The 19,467-nt window shown below is 42.5% G+C and overlaps 1 protein-coding gene across 1 annotated transcript in view; it reads right to left on the bottom strand.

Annotated features, from left to right (window-relative positions):
- Window positions 1-19,467, bottom strand: part of LOC139407243 (transmembrane O-mannosyltransferase targeting cadherins 2b) — a 167,879-nt gene that overhangs the window by 31,502 nt on the left and 116,910 nt on the right. Inside the window, exons 4-8 of the mRNA XM_071150848.1 lie at window positions 15,767-15,881; window positions 15,108-15,193; window positions 13,632-13,816; window positions 13,337-13,415; window positions 4,624-4,745 (exon numbers count right to left, since the gene is read on the bottom strand). Coding sequence (XP_071006949.1) covers window positions 4,624-4,745; window positions 13,337-13,415; window positions 13,632-13,816; window positions 15,108-15,193; window positions 15,767-15,881 — 587 coding nt within the window. The remainder of the gene's footprint in view (window positions 1-4,623; window positions 4,746-13,336; window positions 13,416-13,631; window positions 13,817-15,107; window positions 15,194-15,766; window positions 15,882-19,467) is intronic.

Below are 19,467 nucleotides of genomic sequence, written 5' to 3'. Positions count from 1 at the left end.
ATCTCTGCAATTCATCCAGAGTGATCATGGGCCTCTTGGCTGCATCTCTGATCAGTCTTCTCCTTGTATGAGCTGAAAGTTTAGAGGGACGGCCAGGTCTTGGTAGATTTGCAGTGGTCTGATACTCCTTCCATTTCAATATTATCGCTTGCACAGTGCTCCTTGGGATGTTTAAAGCTTGGGAAATCTTTTTGTATCCAACAGTATCTCGGACCTGCCTGGTGTGTTCCTTGTTCTTCATGATGCTCTCTGCGCTTTTAACGGACCTCTGAGACTATCACAGTGCAGGTGCATTTATACGGAGACTTGATTACACACAGGTGGATTGTATTTATCATCATTAGTCATTTAGGTCAACATTGGATCATTCAGAGATCCTCACTGAACTTCTGGAGAGAGTTTGCTGCACTGAAAGTAAAGGGGCTGAATCATTTTGCACGCCCAATTTTTCAGTTTTTGATTTGTTAAAAAAGTTTGAAATATCCAATAAATGTCGTTCCACTTCATGATTGTGTCCCACTTGTTGTTGATTCTTCACAAAAAAATACAGTTTTATATCTTTATGTTTGAAGCCTGAAATGTGGCAAAAGGTCGCAAAGTTCAAGGGGGCCGAATACTTTCGCAAGGCACTGTACATACCTGGGCCGTTTTAGATACAAATGTGTGCTGGGGCTGGTTCAGCCACTGCATTTTACAATATGCTCTGTTCTTTCAAAATCATCTCAAGGTTAGCTAGCCTGTAAGTCTGACAGCGCTCTCCTCTCCTCATCCCATAATTTACACCCAGAGGAGAAAGGAGGCCATTGTCTATCTTTGCCTGAGATCCAGGCACACGGCCCCGAGCTCTGAACTCCCCACTTTCCTCTAAATCAATAGCCCTTTCTTAACTAAAACATCTACTTCTCACTCCTTATCAAATCAAATCAAATGTAATTGGTCCATACACATATTTAGCAGATGTTATTGCGGGTGTAGCGCATTGGTTGTGTTCCTAACTCCAACAGTGCAGTAGTATCTAGCAATTCACAACAATACATACACACACCTAAAAGAATGGAATTAAGAAATATAAAAATATTAAATCGAGCAATGTCGGACTGGCATTAACTAAAATACAGTAGAATATAATACAATAGATACATATGAATGAGTAAGGCACAAAGTAAACATTGTTTAAACATTATTAAAGTGACTAGTGTTCCATTATTTAAGTGACTAGTGTTCCATTATTAAAGTGGCCAGTGATTCAGTGAGTTTTACCCTGCCTGACATTTTTCTGCTTCTTTTAGATAGTGTTTTTCACCCAGTGTATGCTGTGACAGATGTACATTTCAGAGATTGTGTCTAGTGGCTTCTGTTAATCCTTACCAATTAGTGTCAGCTAACGGTCACCCCAGCACAAGTTTTTTTTATGCATGTGATGTCAGAATGCATTCACTGTTCCAAAATGTGATAGGCTTTACTGAGCCGGACAAACTTCTCTCTTCGATGAGAGCCCAAGCACATCCCCAGAGTTTCCCCAGATCAAGTACGCAGACAATTGCGCAGTCTTGCACAAACTTTTTCCCCCTGGCACATTTTCTGGCCGGTGCTCGCATTGCCTTCATTGGTGTTCTCCTTACAAATAATAACTTTGGACATGTGTGCGTTCCTATCAAAGTAAGTGCCTTATTTTCTGTATATAGTGTTGTCGTTTCTACTGTAGCATACAGTATGAATGGAGAATAATGTATTTACAGTTTTATTCACATTTTCAAGTACTGGTGACAAATCATGCATTCTGATTATTGCATATATTGTAATGGACACCTATGATGTTGTCACGACTTCCTCCGAAGTCGGTTCCTCTCCGTGTTCGGGCTGCATTCGACGGTCGATGTCGCCGGTCTTCTAGCCATCGCCGATCCACCTTTCATTTTCCATTTTTTTTGTCTTGTCTTGTCTTCCTGCACACCTGGTTTACATCACCTACTATTAACGTGTATTTAACCATCTGTTCCCTCCATGTCTGTGTGGGGTATTGTTTACTGTCAAGGTTTATTGTCAAGGTTTGCACGCTTCTGGCTGGTTTGCTCCGGGTTTTGTTTTACCAGTGCTTTGTGGCAGCCGGTACTTTGTTCTTGGGTTTTGTACTTTTGCTGCATCACTTGTTCTGTGGGCATTTGTTTTGTGACACGGTTGCGTTCTGTATTATGATTGCCTAAGTAAAGTGCTTTGTCCATTCATCTCTGATCTCCTGCGCCTGACTTCCATGCACCAGCTACACCAACCATTGACAGATGTGTGTAAAATAGTTTTTTGAAGTTTGTATGATGAGCTAAGCTATTTGCAATCTATGTTTTGCACCATGTTTGTTGACATTATACAATGCATTCTGGGTGTCACGTAAACGTCTGTCAGACCAAACATGTTATAACAAAATGAGGTAAAGGAATGTTTCACTCATCTTTCAAGTAAACTTCCAGAAGTGAATGAAGGGAAGTGAATGATGGTAGACGACACATCCCCTTCAATATAATTACATACTGCAAACTAATTTTGTCTCCTCTTCTTATCTTTGGTTTACGCAAAAAAACAAACTACCCATCGTCGGATTACTTTTGATATTTTTAGAAAGTGTTTTACTCAATTATTATAAGAGTTAGCTAAACATGACTGCTTGTGTTACATCATTTTTCCCACAGTTAGCGCTAGGACCAATGTAACCTACATTTTCCGGGTTTGGAGGATTTTGTTATGCTGTCACTACTTCTATATATGTCTGAATAGTGCCATCAAAAACAAACTGGCCACATTCAGGACATAGCTTTGTAAGGGCTGTGTTTGTGCAAAATGTTTCTGTGAAAAAACAGTGTGGCCAGCTCAAACGATCATGGATACATTTAGGGTTAAATGCTGAATACTCTAGCTTCTCCTTAATACATTATTTTTCTAATAAAATGTAATCAGAACTGGCATACAGTTGAAGTCGGAAGTTTACATATATTTAAGTTGGAGTTATTAAAACTCATTTTTCAACCACTACACAAATTTCTTGTTAACAAACTATAGTTTTTGCAAGTTGGATAGGACATCTACTTTGTGTATGACACAAGTAATTTTTCCAACAATTGTTTACAGACAGATTATTTCACTTATAATTCACTGAATCACAATTCCAGTGGATCAGAAGTTCACAAACACTAAGTTGACTGTGCCTTTAAACAACTTGGAAAATTCATGGCTTTAGAAGCTTCTGATGGGCTAATTGACATAATTTGAGTCAATTGGAGGTGTACCTGTGGATGTATTTCAAGGCCTACCTTAAAACTCAGAAAGATCACATCACGTCAGGGGATGGCTGGTTGCCAGCAGCGTTTTGCATGCACAACAGAGTGGAACAGCCATTTTCTCTCTCTCTGCTATTGAAGAAGCTACTGTCCAGTTGAAATATTATCGATTATATATTTTAAAAACAACCTGAGGATTGGTTATAAAAAACATTTGACATGTTTGCGCCAACCAAATGGAAGTATTTTGGATATAAAAATAATCTTTATGGAAGAAAAGGAACATTTATTGTGTAACTGGGAGTCTCGTGAGTGCAAACATCCAAAGATCATCAAAGGTAAGCGATTAATTTTATTGCGTTTCTGACTTTCGTGACTTTGCTGCTAGCTGTTTGTAATGTTTTGTCTGCTGAGAGAGATGTCCTTACATAAACACTTGGTATGCTTTCGCCGAAAAGCTTTTTTGAAATCTGACACGCCAGGTGGATTAAGCTGTGTTTTGCTATATTGCACTTGTGATATCATGAAAATTAAATATTTTTAGCAATTTAATTTGAATTTGGCACTCTGCAATTCAGCGGATGTTGACGAAAATGATCCTGCTAACGGGATGGGTGCATCAAGAAGTTAACCACTCCAGAGGGCTCATCCCCATCCCAGGACCTTTGAACACATTCATGTCCCTCCCTCAGGGGCCAGACGCTGGGTTGCTGCCTGGAAGAGAGTGGCATCAGCCTGGGGAGAGGGGGGGCACCTTCACCATCCATGGCCCGATCTGTCACTGCTCACTGTGTGCACCACACGACCCCTTCCCTGTGAACTCTGTAACCCTGTGGAGTGAACTACCCACAGCACACAAACCAGCTTTTCTCCTTTTAGTCAAACACGGGTCAACCACGTGACCTTGGTCAATATCATCTGAGTGCACAGAGGCACAGAATGAGGCACAAAAGGCAGCACGGTCTGGAGTTAGAGGATTCACATCAGATCAGCCACTCCACAGAGATTCCTCAGGGCTAATGGGTTTCAGACGCTGGTTAGTTAGCTCGAGCCATTTGCAACCTCTGTTGCTGAAATTGATTAGGGTTCAATATGGAGTGCCTGTTAAGAATTAGTCTGGGGATTTGGTAAAAGATCTTAAAAACACACAGGGCGGTCATGACATGGGTTTCAATCAGGAAGCTATCGCCACAGGATGATGGGGCACCTTGAGAAATTCAATGTTATCCTCACACAAGCCCGCACACATGCACAAGCCATTGATTAACTGCATACAGACTCTCGGGCTACTTGCGAAGCTGAAGAACGATAAGAAAGAAGAGGAAGATGCTAACAATGATAAAGAACAACTTACCGTGAGGGCGAGGAGTTTGCCGTAGGTCAGGTGTGCTGGGATGTGGTCTGGCTTCACTCTCAGGGACTCTTTGTACCAGTGCTCGGCATCGGTCAGCTTGTTCAGTCTCATGTAGGCCTCTCCTGCGAGGGGAAGTGAGGGGTTGGGTCAAGGGTCAGAAGTTAAGGAGCAACACGTCTTCCCATTGTCTCACACATTCAATGACAGCTAGGGCAGTCATCCAGAAAGGCCCGCCATGACTCCAGTGCTCTTTGAAACCCGATACCAAACTCGGGTTTTATTAGCTAATGGAGCTATTACTAGGACTAGGTTCAGGGACACACCCATTATAACATTGCTCAGTGACAATCCTGTAAAAACAATAATCGAACCTAAAGGTGGATTTTCAGATCCCCCCCATGTGTTTGTTAGCTGGAGTTCTGTGGGAGGCCTAATATACTTCAGGCCTAACGTACTTTGCTAAGACTGGCCTGAGCTGATCGGATGACATAACGCTGATGACATGAGTAAAAACACCCTCCCTGATCCTTCAGACATCATCTGATACCTCATCCAGCCCTTCACACGTGTTATAAGAACGCTGACGACACAGTTGGGTAAATGGGGAAAACACAAGCCAAAACAATGTTTTAAATGTAATTATCTCAGGAATAATACAGGGACAGGGGATGTGACAGTGATAGGTTTCACATGAACTTGTAACATGGTTCGTTTTTCAATCCACACCCATGTCTCGGCGAGGAGTGCCAATTATGGGATGTGTAATCTAAACTAGAGGACTGAAGCTAGATAATACACTGGGGATTATGGCTAATCATTTCCATTGATAAGAAACTGGAGAGAAAAAAACAGGTGGCCAGGGGTGGACTGGAACAAAAATCCATCCCTGGCATTTTAGCCACACCAGCCCACAACACTGCATGTGTGTTATGTGTGTCAGGACACCTGAGTGACTAAACAAAATCAAATGGGGTACCCCTGGAGGTCGAGGCCCCTGGGCATGTAATCTGGCCAGCTAGCTAACATGGCCAGTAGTTGACCAACTTGACATTTCTGTCAGGTTAAAAATAGCTCTCTAGGGTCTGTCAGTGAATTACATAAGAGGAAAACTGCCCATATCGAAATTGAACTTTGTGCATTGTAATATTACAATTCTCAACAGCAGTAAGTTAAAAGCCTGACTGCGGAAGGGACCCGTGGTCAGTATTTACACCGTTCTGGGTCCAGATCCGGAGCGTGGTCCACCAGTTGAGTATGGCTGCAGTACACTATAGTACAGCAATTCTCAGCTGTTACTGTACCAGCGAATGGTGAAACAAAGTCCTCCTCCTTTTTTAACCAGCTCATGTTTAAAACCAGAACAACATGTAAAAGCACCACCGGAGATACAACTCACTCACTATAACTTTGCCGCTGTTGTCACTCTGTTGTGCAGTCTGTCTCTGCATCTTCTCTGCTGTCACTCTGTCTGTCCTGTCTGTCACTCTGTCCGTCTGTGCTTCTCCTTGTTCTCCTCTGTTGCCGCTCTGTTGTGCAGTCTGTCTCTGCATCTTCTCTGCTGTCACTCTGTCTGTCCTGTCTGTCTGTCACTCTGTCCGTCCTGTCTGTCTGTCACTCTGTCCGTCTGTGCTTCTCCTTGTTCTCCTCTGTTGTCACTCTGTCTGTCTGTCACTTCTAAGTGTTAATTGCTATTACATAGAGAGCCAACATATTAAGGAACATCTGTGTCTCTCTTTTCTTCCTACTTCCAATGCACTCACCTCTGAGCTGTCTCTGCTAAGCCTAGCATCCTTTCCCATAGTACTGTGCTGGGCACAGCAACATCCTAGTTGTGAATGAATAAACACATTTATTAGATAAAGAAGAACAATTACTGCCTAACAGATGACCATTGGCTCGTAATACCTTATGAAAGCCTAACTACACTGAACAAAAATATAAACGCAATATGCAACAATTTCAAAGATTTCACTGAGTTACAGTTCATATAAGGAAATCAGTCAATTGAAATAAATGCAATATGCCCTAATCTACGGATCTCAAATGACTGGGAATACAGATATGCATCTGCTGGTCACAGATACCTTAAACAAGAAGGTAGGGTGTGGATCAGAAAACCAGTCTGTATCTGGTGTGACCACCATTTGCCTCATGTAGCGCAACACATCTCATTCGCATAGAGCTGATCAGGCTGTTGATTGTGGCCTGTGGAATGTTGTCCCACTCCTCTTCAATGACTGTACGAAGTTGCTGGATATTGGTGGGAACTGGAACAGGCTGTCGTACACGTCGATCCAGAGCATCCCAAACATGCTCAGCTTCCAGGAATTGTGTACAGATCCTGGCGACATGGGGCCGTGCATTATCATGCTGAAACATGAGGTGATTGCAGTGGATGAATGGCACGACAATGGGCCTCAGCATCTCGTCATGGTATCTATGTGCGTTCAAATTGCCATTGATAAAATGCAATTGTGTTCGTTGTTCATAGCTTATGCCTGCCCATACCATAACTCCATGGGGCACTCTGTTCACAATGTTGACATCAGCAAACTGCTCGCCCACACAGCTCCATACACGCTGTCTGCCATCTGAAACCGGGATTCATCTGTGAAGAGCACACTTCTCCAGCGTGCCAGTGGCCATCGAAAGTGAGCCTTTGTCCACTGAAGTCGGTTACAATGTCGAACTGCAGTGCAAGGCCAAAATTAATATTAAATGATTTGGCAACAGCTCTGGTGTCACACCCTGACCATAGAGAGCTGTTTATTCTCTGTTGGTTGGGGAGTGATCGTGACTAGGGTGGGTCATCTAGGTGATTCATGGTTTATGTTGACGTGGTATGGTTCCCAATCAGAGACAGCTGTTTATCGTTGTCTCTGATTTGGGGGATCATATTTAGGCAGCCATTTCCTCATTGTGCTTTGTGGGATCTTGTCTACAGTTACTTGCTTGTGTGCACACCAGTAGCGTCACGTTTTGTTTGTGCTTGTTTGTTTTGTTGGGTGTTTTTCTATTAATTAAAATATGTGGAACTCTCCACACGCTGCGCCTTGGTCCAATCATTATAACGATCGTGACATCTGGTGAACTTTTCTGCAGTCATTGTGCCAATTGCATGCTCCCTCAACTTGAGACATCTGTGGCATTGTGTTGTGTGACAACAACTTAACATTTTAGAGTGGCATTTAACTGTCTCCAGTACAAGGTGCACCTGCGTAATGATCATGCTGTTTAATCAGCTTCTTGATATGCCACACCTGTCAGGTGGATTAATTACATTGGCAAAGGAGAAATGCTCACTAACAGGGATGTAAACAAATTTGTGCAAAATGTTTTAGAGAAATAAGCATTTTGTGGGTATGGAACATTTCTAGGATCTTTCAAATTGTAGCTCATTAAATGTTTTTACATGTTGCATTTATATTTTTGTTCAGTGTACTTACATTACAAATACAAGTGCCTGGCTGCCATACTCTCCCGTTGTCTGGTGAATGCAGACTGAACCAGGTTTTCCTCTAGGAATTTGCCTGTGCTTAGCTGTATTCTGTTTCTTTTTATCCTGAAAAACTCCCCAATCCTTAGCGATTACAACTATACCCATAACATGATGCAGACACCACTATGTTTGAAAATGTGGAGAGTGCAACTCAGTAATGTGTTGTACTGGATTTGCCCCAAACATAAAAATCTAATCAAATCAAATGTTATTTGTCACATGCGCCGAATACAACAGGTGTAGACCTTACCGTGAAATGCTTGCATACAAGCCCTTCATTTTATTTATTGAACTGCATTGTTGGTTAAGAAAATGTTTACTAAATAAATAAAAAAGTAACACATTAAAATAGCAATAATGAGGCTATATACAGGGGCTACTGGTACCAAGTCAATGTGTGGGGGTACATGTTAGTCAAGGTCATTTGTACATGTAAGTAGGAACACTTTGTATTCAGGACCAAAAGTGAATTGCTGGTACCTCCCGAGTGGCGCAGCGGTCTAAGGCACAGCACTGATCTAGGCCGCGACCGGGAGACCCATGAGGCAGCGCACAATTAGCTCAGCTTCGTCTGGGTTAGGGGAAGGTTTGGCCAGCCGGGATGTCCTTGTCCGATCGTGCTCTAGCGACTCCTGTGGCGGGCCGGGAACATGCATGCTGATACGGTCGCCAGTTGTACGGTGTTTCCTCCAACACATTGTGGCTGGCTTGTATGTTAGGTTAGTATTGTGTAAGGCGGCGCACAATTGGCCCAGCGTCATGCGGGTTAGGGTTTGGCCGGGGTAGGTCGTCATTGTAAATAAGAATTTGTTATTTATTTAACTAGGCAAGTCAGTTAAGTTTAAATAAATAAATCAAATAAATAAATAAAACTACAATGCTGTTGATCCATCCTCCTATCACCGCCATTCAACTCTGTAACTATTTTACAGTCAGCATTGGCCTCATGGTGAAATCCCTGAGAGGTTTTGTTCCTCTCAGGCAAGTGATTTAGGAAGGATGCCTGTATATTTGTAGTGACTGGGTTTATTGACACACCATCCAGTGTAATGAATAACTTCACCCTGCTCAAAAGGATTGTCATTGTCTGCTGATTTTTTTTACCCATCTACCAATACAGTGGGGCAAAAAAGTATTTAGTCAGCCACCAATTGTGCAAGTTCTCCCACTTAAAAAGATGAGAGAGGCCTGTAATTTTCATCACACTGTTGCTAAATACTTTTTTGCCCCACTGTATGTGCTCTTCTATGCGAGGCATTGGAAAACCTCTCTGGTCTTTGTGGTTGAATCTGTGTTTTGAAATTTGAAATTCACTGCTCGAATGATGGACCTTACAATTATCTGTAAGTGTGGGGTAAAGAGAATTGGGTCGTCATTCAAAAATAATGTTAAACACTATTAATGCACAAAGAGTGAGTCCGTTCAACTTATTATGTGACTGACTTGTTAAGATCATTTTTACTCCTGAATTTATTTAAGTTAATTAAGGCTTGCAATTAATCTGTAAACATTTTGAAAAACATAATTTCACTTTGACATTATGTGGTTTAAATCTCAATTTAATACATGTTAAATGCAGGCTGTAACACAACAAAATTAGGAAAAAGTCAGCGGGTTTGAATACTTTCTGAAGGCACTGTATATAATATAGAGCCAAAATATAAATAAACTGGCAGTACATGTGTCTAGCATCACTAGGACCAGAAGACCAGGGACCACACTTCCTGTGCTGGGCCCAGCAACATCCTAGGGTAACATTTTATTTCAAGGGTCCATAATTAACACTTTATAAGGTATTTACAAACTCTTTGCACACCATTTATGAACTATTACTCCCACATTTGTCAATGTAAGTTAGCTAGTTATTCACACATGCACACAGTACATATATTTCCTTGAACATCCTGTTTTGTGTGCTTGTTCTTTTACCAGGTACTGCAGGAATGTCTACCAATGGCATGGCCATCTTTTTGTGATATTAAACTGGTTACTCAGAACACTTATAAAGTATTTAGAAAGTATAAATAGCACTCACTTTAGATTGGGGAATGCAAAAATAATTTTCTAATGATTAATGTGGGAGAAATTATAAATAAATGCTAAACACAATTTATAAATGCCTTTTAAATGGTTTATTATGGATCCTTAAAATACATGCCTTATAGATAGATGACCATTGTCTTATTTACTACCTTATAACAGCATAACTACATATTTAAGCAATAAGGCACGAGGGGGTGTGGTATATGGCCAATATACCACGGCTAAGAGCTGTTCTTCACACGATGCAACGCGGAGTACCTGGATACAGCCCTTAGCCATAGTATACAAACCCCTGAGGTGCCTTATTGCTATTAGAAACTGGTTCCCAACATAATTAGAACAGTAAAAATACATGTTTTGTCATACCCGTGGTATACGGTCGGATATACCTCGGCTGTCAGTCAATCAGCATTCAGGGCTCGAACCACCCAGTTTATAATTAAAATTTGAGAATGTAATGTGTCATACCCTGCCCACTTAGCTAAGTGTTTAAATATTAGGCTACATATAATTCAATAGAAGAAAATAGGGAGCGAGAAGGAGAGAGAGAGACTGCCAGTTCCTTAATATTTTGGCTGTATAATACTGCTAACAAGTGACCGGCCTTTCAGCGAACGAAATAGGCGGGACTTTCTAGCTATGTAATGCAATCCGAAAGTGGAGTCACTCGTTACTACGAGATCAATAACCCACTCGCTGGGCTGAAGAGACTGAGATTCAGAAGCAAATAAACATTTACCCTCTGTGGATAAACCAAGTACCCCTAACATCCCCCAGGGGGTCTTAGTACCCCTGGTTGGGAACCACTGCACTACATGACCAAAAGTATGTGAACACCTGCTCGAACAGCTTCTGGAGTGTTTCCACTGCTTCAGAGTCCAATGACAGCGAGCTTTACACCACTCCAGCCGACACTTGGCATTGCGCATGGGGATGTTAGGCTTGTGTGCAACTGCTCGGTCATGGAAACCCATTTCATGAAGCTCCCGACGAACAGTTCTTGTGCTGACGTTGCTTCCAGAGACAGTTTGGAACTCGATAGTGAGTGCTGCAACCGAGGATAGACTGTTTTTACGCGCTACGTGCTTCAGGACTCGTCAGTTCGTTTTGTGAGCTTGTGCGGCTGATCCGTTGTTGCTCCTAGATGTTTCCACTTCACAATAACATCACTTACAGTTGACCGGGGCAGCTAAAGCAGGGCAGAAATTTGACGAACTGACTTGTTGGAAAGTTGGCATCCTATGACGGTGCCACGTTGAAAGTCACTGAGCTCTTCAGTACGGGCCACTCTACTTCCAATGTTTGTCTATGGAGATTACATGGCTGTGTGCTCGATTTTATACACCTTTCAGCAACGGATGTGGCTGAAATAGCCAAATCTACTAATTTGAAGGTGTGTCCACATACTTTTGTATATATATCGCATTTTGTGGTCAATTTCGACCAGCCCACCCCAATTAAAGATGATCCGGCCCTTCTGGCATTTGCCAGAATTGCCATTCGGCCAATCCGCCTATGCAGGTGGCTGGTGAGGAATGCTAACCTGCTGACCTCTGAGACGATCAACAGACATATCCATGTTCTTCATTAGCAATGGCCTGTAATGTACCCTTAATATACCCTTAAATACAGGATACTCAAGCATGTACATGGTATCAAATATAAGACCCCATTTTAAGTTTTGCTCATGATAAGGATCAGAGTTTGGGAAGTCTTTTGTAAGCCAGTATATAAAGTATCCAAAGAAAGTCTGTTAGAAGAGATATCTTTAAAACTGTTCTCCATCAGCACAAACCTTTTTTCCTTTCAGATCAGATGTGAGATATTGTATGAAATAGTTGGGTTACAGAATCCCCAGACTTAATAAATGTCCTTATCAGCAGCTAATATAATACTGATACTAATACTATCTTGACTGTTATGATTATGAATCGGGCAATATGAATAGCTTAATCTATATACACATTTGTCAGACATGGTGTAATGTAGAGCTGGTAACAGCAACCGACTTTGTGCCTTTCTAGCCAACTATCAGCTTCAGATGGGGCTCTGTGAGGGAGCACAGACACGGACATAACATTTGAAGTGAAACAAATCTCAAGGACTTGAAAACCACATATAGTGGAACATTCCATTGCACCTTTGAGAGGAGGGGGGGGGGGGGTGGCAGATTAAGACCCAACTTTGACCCAGACAGCCAAGTAAACTGCCAAAATTTGCCAGAAATATGGGAAAACGCTGAACCACCCAACCTCCCACAGCTCTTACAGCTTTCAAACTGTTAGAGATGATTTGGACATCATCTCAGCACCTCTGTCAAGCTGAATTGGACTCCACTGGTAAATGTACTGTATTAGGGGGGCTTGTTGGAATTCAGCAAGAGAGTGAGAGGGCGAGGGAGTGAAAGAGAGAGACCTAGAAGAAGAAAAAGAGAGAGGGAGAGAAATAGAGAGTGAGAGAGAGAACGATAGAAAGGAACAACATGGGGGAGCCACAGAGGGAGCAAAGGCAGATTGAGACTTCTCAGCAGGGCTGAGAATGGCCATTGAGTGACAAGGGTGTGAGTGGAATTGGGGGTCACTTGAAATTAAATATTATTGTTTTTTGCAATCAAAAGTCACAACTCAGTCTGCAGCTGCTTTCACATGACTGTAACTTGAGGAGTGCGGTTATTATTGCAGTGGAAAGCAAATTAACTGCGTTAACGCACAGTGGAAACCTCAACATTGGGGCCTCAATGGGTGCGTTGAGCTGCTGCCACACACCCCGACTTTGATGCCGGTTTACGTATCTTAGAAAAAAAACAGATGAAGATTTATAAGACGTTGTGAAAACAGAGCACCTTTAAAAAGAACAACCCTAGGCAGAGTCTACCCTCCGAAACCATGCTAATTTGTCATGCTTACTGTAAGTCTAGCTCAGCTGACGAGCTCAAGACCCTGGCCACAAGCAATACAATTCAATCCTGAGACCCTTCAGGTGGAATAAAGTTCAACAAACAGCCAACAGCTGACACAATGGTTGCAAATGTACCCCCACACCTCCAAATGAAACACACATTAACTTGCAATCCAATCTACCAATCTTCTATTCAATTTGAATATGATTTTTTCTCACAAAAAAAACAACAGCTTCTGTGTTTGGTTCGAGAGAAAGAGAATTGCCGCTTACCCATCATGTTATAGAGGCTCTGAGGTGCAAACTGTCTTGGCATTTTCCGCATTGCTTCTTTATACATCGTGAGGGCCTCCTATGAATTAATAAAACAAAAAGAACCATCCATTAGGCACGAGGGAAACTACGTGTTTGATACCACTCCATTGACTCCATTCCAGCCATTATTGTGAGCCTTCCTCCTCTCAGCAGCCTCCACTGGTGTGTGTTTCTGTGTGTATGTTTGGTGTGCGTTTGTGTCCCTGTGAGTGTGTATGTGTGTGTGCACCCTCCATCTGCCCCTCTATCCTACCTCCTGATGCCCCTGCTCATGGAGCAGCTTGCCCAGGTTGTATAGGCAGCTGGTAACGGAGCTCTTGTGGGCGTGGGGGTCTTTCAGGTTCTCGTCGGGGATATCGGCGCAGGTCAGGAAGGTCCTCTTGGCTTCATCCAGTCTCCCCTGGTTCATCAGGATGATCCCTGTGTTCAAGTAGGCTGCTGCAGGGGGGAACGAGAGATCAAATACACGATCAACATGCAGGCAGAGAGTAATTAGGCTCTATGGGGCTGAAACTAGTCATTATCAAGCGTCTTTCTGAAATAAATTGGCCACCCACTGTGGATCAATTGGCTGCCACATCCATGGGGTGCCAATACATGTTCAAGACTCAGAGGGGATGGAATGTGTGTATGGGAGTCTGCGGGGTGGAACTGGCTCTATTAATAATGTATAATAATGTATGAAACGTAGACTACACTAGTGTCCTACCTAGCCCCTCTCCTCAGTTCTCTCTGTCCTTTGTCCATCCAAAGTGAACTGGCCAAGTTCCAAATTCTACTCAACAATCCCATTCTAGGAATAAATTGCATATATTCCCTTGGCTAGAGTGTTGGTGAAGACTGTTTCCATTAGGGATGTGTGCCTGAAAGGGATATGAGAAGAGTGAATAGAACTGTCTATCACTAGAGCTTTTCAATCGTCATGGAGATGGCACTTTGGAATCGTTACTTGACCAGATTCCAAGTTGAACCAGCTGTCAGTTAAATGCAGTGAAGAATGGTAAGACCTTGACAAATGACATCTATTATCTGACTTGCTCTCATTCTTTCACTTCCATCACCTCGACCACCGCTTTAGGTAACTCCTTCATTTAGCTATCGCCAGTAAAATATGGGGTAATTGCATAAGGAATGAGGACTATGATCATCATCTTGATTATATTCATCATTATTAATTACACTTTGGGAGACAATGGAAGGGAAATCAAGGACTCTGTTTATCTGTCATCGGTTGATAGGAAAAACAATGGGGAATAATTGAGCACGCGAGAGTGACTTCTGCTAACCAGGCAGTGTGACAGTTGAACAATGCTGATAACGAGCTAGCAGGAAGCGTGCATGAAAGAGTTAAGGTAAGACTCAAGGAAAACTAGCACCATTAAGGGAGAAGGAGAGAGAAAGAGGGGCATATTGAACTAACAGAAAACATGCATGCAACTTTCCTCAAGGTAAGAGAGGAAAATAATCAACATTGAGCGAGAGAGGAGAGAGGAGAGAGAGAGAGACTTTGACCACGATTCATATTAAATTAAATTATGCAATAGTTTAATCTGTCGGCTTGTGGTCCTTGAAAGCTAATCTACAGGTTGTATTCAATCATTCATTTAGCAATGTAGCAGGCCTGCCTGTGCCCTCCCTCACCCTCAGTCCCATTGGCAGTTGCCTGGACATTGGCACTGTGCAATACCAAGAGCTGGAAATTGTTAACAAAAAAAGGAGCTGTACTTACTAGCCAGAGTTGGCCTGCTCCCAATGGCCAGTTTATAGTAGTGGAGCGCCTCAGAGAATTTGTTGTTTTCTTGTAGCAGCAAACCGCTATAACAGAGAGAATTAACAGAGAAAGTTAGGGACTCTCACGTCTACAAATCTCAACGGAAGTGACTAATTAACGTCCAATGTGTCTGATAAGACTGAATAACATAAGGCAACAAGGTAATACAGCTTCCCAGTAATTACTAGATAAATATAATTGGAAACAGTGCCGTAAAATAAAATGCTACTGTACCTAATCTCTACATCTGATCTAAACAATCTAAACGTGGACAATAATCTAAGGTTCTGTTGAGTAACACCTAAAGCCCTTGGGGCTAATGTTGAGTATTGGCTGTCTGCTGGCTGTTGTCCTACCCTCATGCTGACATAGCATGATTAACAACCTACTGTCACAGAGACAGCAGGAACACAAAACACAATTTCCTCTCTGTGAAGAACACTGATCAATAGACAGACGTGTGTGTGTGTGTGTGTGTGTGTGTGTGTGTGTGCGTGTGTGTGTGTGTGTGTGTGTGTGTGTGTAAGGGGATATGGTGATGCTCATGTATGCAAACAGAGTGTATGCTGAAGTAAAAAGGGCTTTATAAATACATTTGATTTGATAAAGACACTCACAGGTTATACAGCATGTCTGCCATGTTCCGGCGGTAGTAGAGGGCGTTCCTGTACGCCTGCTCCGCCTCCGCCATCTTGCCCTGGTTCTTTAGGACGTTTCCAAGATTGCCCCATGCTGATAGAGGGAGAAAATAAGGTTAACAGGGTCAATCAACATGGCCGCCAGCCTCTTTCGAACACCCTCTCTCCCTGCCTTAGGTTTTTATTTGCGTATCTGAAAAAGTATGAGCTATTGTTAATCACTCCCTATTCACAGGCACTTTCCTCGCTGCACTAAAAACTGCTATGGTGAAACCTCTTCTGAATAAAAGTAATCTAGATTATTCAGCTCTTAGCAATTTTTGGCCAATCTCCAACCTTACGGAAAATTCTGGAGAAATAGTTTCAAACAGCAAAATTATTTTTTAAGTGCCAACTGCATATTTGTTTATTCCAATCTGGCTTTTGGGCCCAGCACAGTAAAGCACGTCTCTGTGCCTTAGTTAAAGTGGTAAATTATTTTAGAGCCAACACAGATGCCAAACAGGTCTCTGTCCTTGTACTCTTGGATTTAAGTGCTGCATTTGACACTGTTGACCATGATGTCCTTCTGGACAGACTGGAGAGATCCAAAATGGCGTAGCAGTCAGACGTGTGTTTTTCTTGTTGCGTGTTAATTAGTCTGTAAATAGTCTGTTTTTTGTATTTTTTTGTATATATTTTAATCTCAATTTCCATCTACGAATGAAACATACTTTCCTGCAACCAGCCTCATCCAATGTGGTACGGATCTGCTATTTTTTTATACCTTATAACTGGAACCTCCATCAGAAGCTAGCCAGCAAACTAGCTACTAGCTACTAATCATTGTTTGCCACTGCTAGCGGTCTTCACCTTTAGCTCGGACACTAGCCAGCTTTAGCTCGGACAATTACCTGCCAGTCGGCACAGCGCGATATCAACCCAGAGCATATCAGACTGCTTTTCTCCACCACATCACCACATTCCTGACGCAAGCTCTGGACCATTACACCGGATCATCGCAGCTACCTAGCTGCAACCGAGTGGCTCCTGTTAGCTAAGGCCTCTGTCCCGAAGCAAGCACCAGTTAGCCTTGAGGTAGCCTCGAGCTAGGCACATCTCCCGGCCAGCCGAAAGAGTATACTAGCTAGCTGTTTATTCCATGTGTAACTCTGTGTTGTTGTTTTTGTCGCACTGCTTTGCTTTATCTTGGCCAGAATATGTGGACAACTACAAATACCTAGGTGTCTGGTTAGACTGTAAACTCTCCTTCCAGAGTCACATTAAGCATCTCCAATCCAAAATGAAATCTAGAATCGGCTTCCTATTTCGCAACAAAGCCTCCTTCACTCATGCTGCCAAACATACCCTCGTAAAACTGTGTTGTTGTTTTTGTCGCACTGCTTTGCTTTATCTTGGCCAGGTCGCAGTTGTCAATGAGAACTTGTTCTCAACTGGCCTACCTGCTTAAATAAAGGTGAAAAAAAAGGAGGTGGATTGGCCTCTGGTCCGGTTCTAAAATTAGATATTACATGTGGTGTTTTGGGTCCGGTACTGTTCAGTTTATGTGTTACCCCTTGGCAGCGTTAATAGAAAGCCCAGCATTGGTTTCCACTGCTATGCAGACGATACACAACTTTACATTTCTGTGTCACCAGAGGATTTTAGCTCCACAGATAAATTATTAGACCGTATTAGTGATTTAAATACTTGGATGGCTCACAACTTCCTCCATCTAAATCAAGACAAGACCGAGGTCCTTGTTATTGGAGCCAAAGCACAGAGAAAGAATCTGGCCGCACATTTGAATAAAGATAAAACACCAGGTAACAATCCTAGGTGTTGTTTTAGATTCTGAACTCAATATCGTACCACACATTAGGAATGGGACCAAAATAGCTTTTTTACCACCTGAGGAACATTGCCAAGTTGAGGCCGTTTCTATCTTAGGCTGTACAGAGAAACTCATCCATGCTTATATTACAAGCAGGCTTGACCACTGTAATGCTCTCATGTCTGGTCTACCCAAGGAAGCCATTGGTCAACTGCAAAACATACAGAATGATGCAGCACGGTTACTGACCAAGACCAGACAGGGAGCACACATTACACCGATTTTCAAGTCTGCACTAGCTGCCTGTGAGGTTTTAAAGATGATTTTATTGGTTTTAAATCAATCCATCATTGTGCACCCCAATGCATGTCAGACATGCTTTTGAGTTATGTACCTCAGGTCCTATGGCACTGGCCTTTTAGTCATTTTTAACTCTAGGATTAAGAGGCATGGATAGGCAGCCTTTAGTTACTATGCCCCCAGCCTCTGGAATAGCCTGCCAGAGAACCTGAGGGGTTTCGAAACTATGGACATATTTAAAACAGATCTTATAGCACACCTTCGCTTTTCCTTACAGTGCTTTTTTTAGACTTTCAGTTTTTGTTGTTACTCTTTTATTTTTTATCCTCTTATGTTTGTTGTGTAGTAAATATTTCATTGTTTTTTATTATTTTTTCCCTGTGAAGCGCATTGCGTTGCATTCATGTCTAAAATGTGCTATATAAATAAAGCCTGATCCCAGATCTGTATTGTCTTGCCACATCATGTCAAATGTCACGTCAAACAATGACCATAGGGGTTGGCAAGACAGCGCAAACTGATATGGGAACAGGCTGGTTTTAACCCTCCTTAGAGGGCATTGTGCAGGCTGGGACAGAGGGCATATCCACAGCTGGTACTGAGCTACTGGGACCAGAGGCTAAGGAAAGAAAGACTCCCCAGGGAGTCAGTGTGTCAAAGAGCCCAATTATTTCCAAACAGAAAATGAATCAAATAACGGTTCCATACGACTGCTCTATAGTATATTAATATAGAGGGAAAATTTAGTCTGGCAGACTGGACAATGGTGCAATCTCAGGGGTGTGAATGGAGTAGGTATATTAGCTACATTTCTGTTGTCAAGTGGTATTTGTATTTTCCTATGAAAAATATGTATATATTGATTACTGCTTTACAAGAAAATGCACATACACAACATGATTAAAAGTATGTGGACACCTGCTCGTCGAACATATCATTCCAAAATCATGGACATGAATACGGAGTTGGTCCCCCCATTTGCTGCTATAACAGCCTCCACTCTTCTGGGAAGGCTTTCCACTAGATGTTGGAACATTGGTGAGGTGACTTGCATTCATTCAGCCAAGAGCATTAGTGAGGTTGGGCGCTGATGTTGGGTGATTAGCCTGGCTCGCAGTCGGCGTTCCAATTCATCCCAAAAGGTGTTTGATGGGGTTGAGGGGCCTAGCCCTAACCATGAAAAACAGCCCCAGACCATTATTCCTCCTCCACCAAACTTTACAGTGCATTGAGGCAGGTAGCGTTCTCCTGGCATCCGCCAAACCCAGATTCGTCCGTCGGACTGCCAGATGGTGAAGAGTGATTCATCACTACAGGGAACGCATTTCCACTGCTCCAGAGTCCAATAGCGGCAAGCTTTAAACCACTCCAGCAGACGCTTGTCATTGCACATGGTAATCTTAGGCTTGTGTGCGGCTGCTCGGCCATTGAAACTTATTTCATGAAGTTTCTGCCGAACATTTCTTGTGCTGACGTTGCTTCCAGAGGCGGTTTGAAACTCGGTAGTGAGTGTTGCAACCAAGGAAAGATGGTTTTATGCGCTACGTGCTTTAGAACTCGGCGGTCC

This window comes from Oncorhynchus clarkii, chromosome 1 (assembly GCF_045791955.1).
Source record: "Oncorhynchus clarkii lewisi isolate Uvic-CL-2024 chromosome 1, UVic_Ocla_1.0, whole genome shotgun sequence".
Taxonomy (NCBI): domain Eukaryota; kingdom Metazoa; phylum Chordata; class Actinopteri; order Salmoniformes; family Salmonidae; genus Oncorhynchus; species Oncorhynchus clarkii.
The sequence above is the reverse complement of the archived record's forward strand: the minus strand, read 5'-3'. Positions and strand labels throughout refer to the sequence as shown.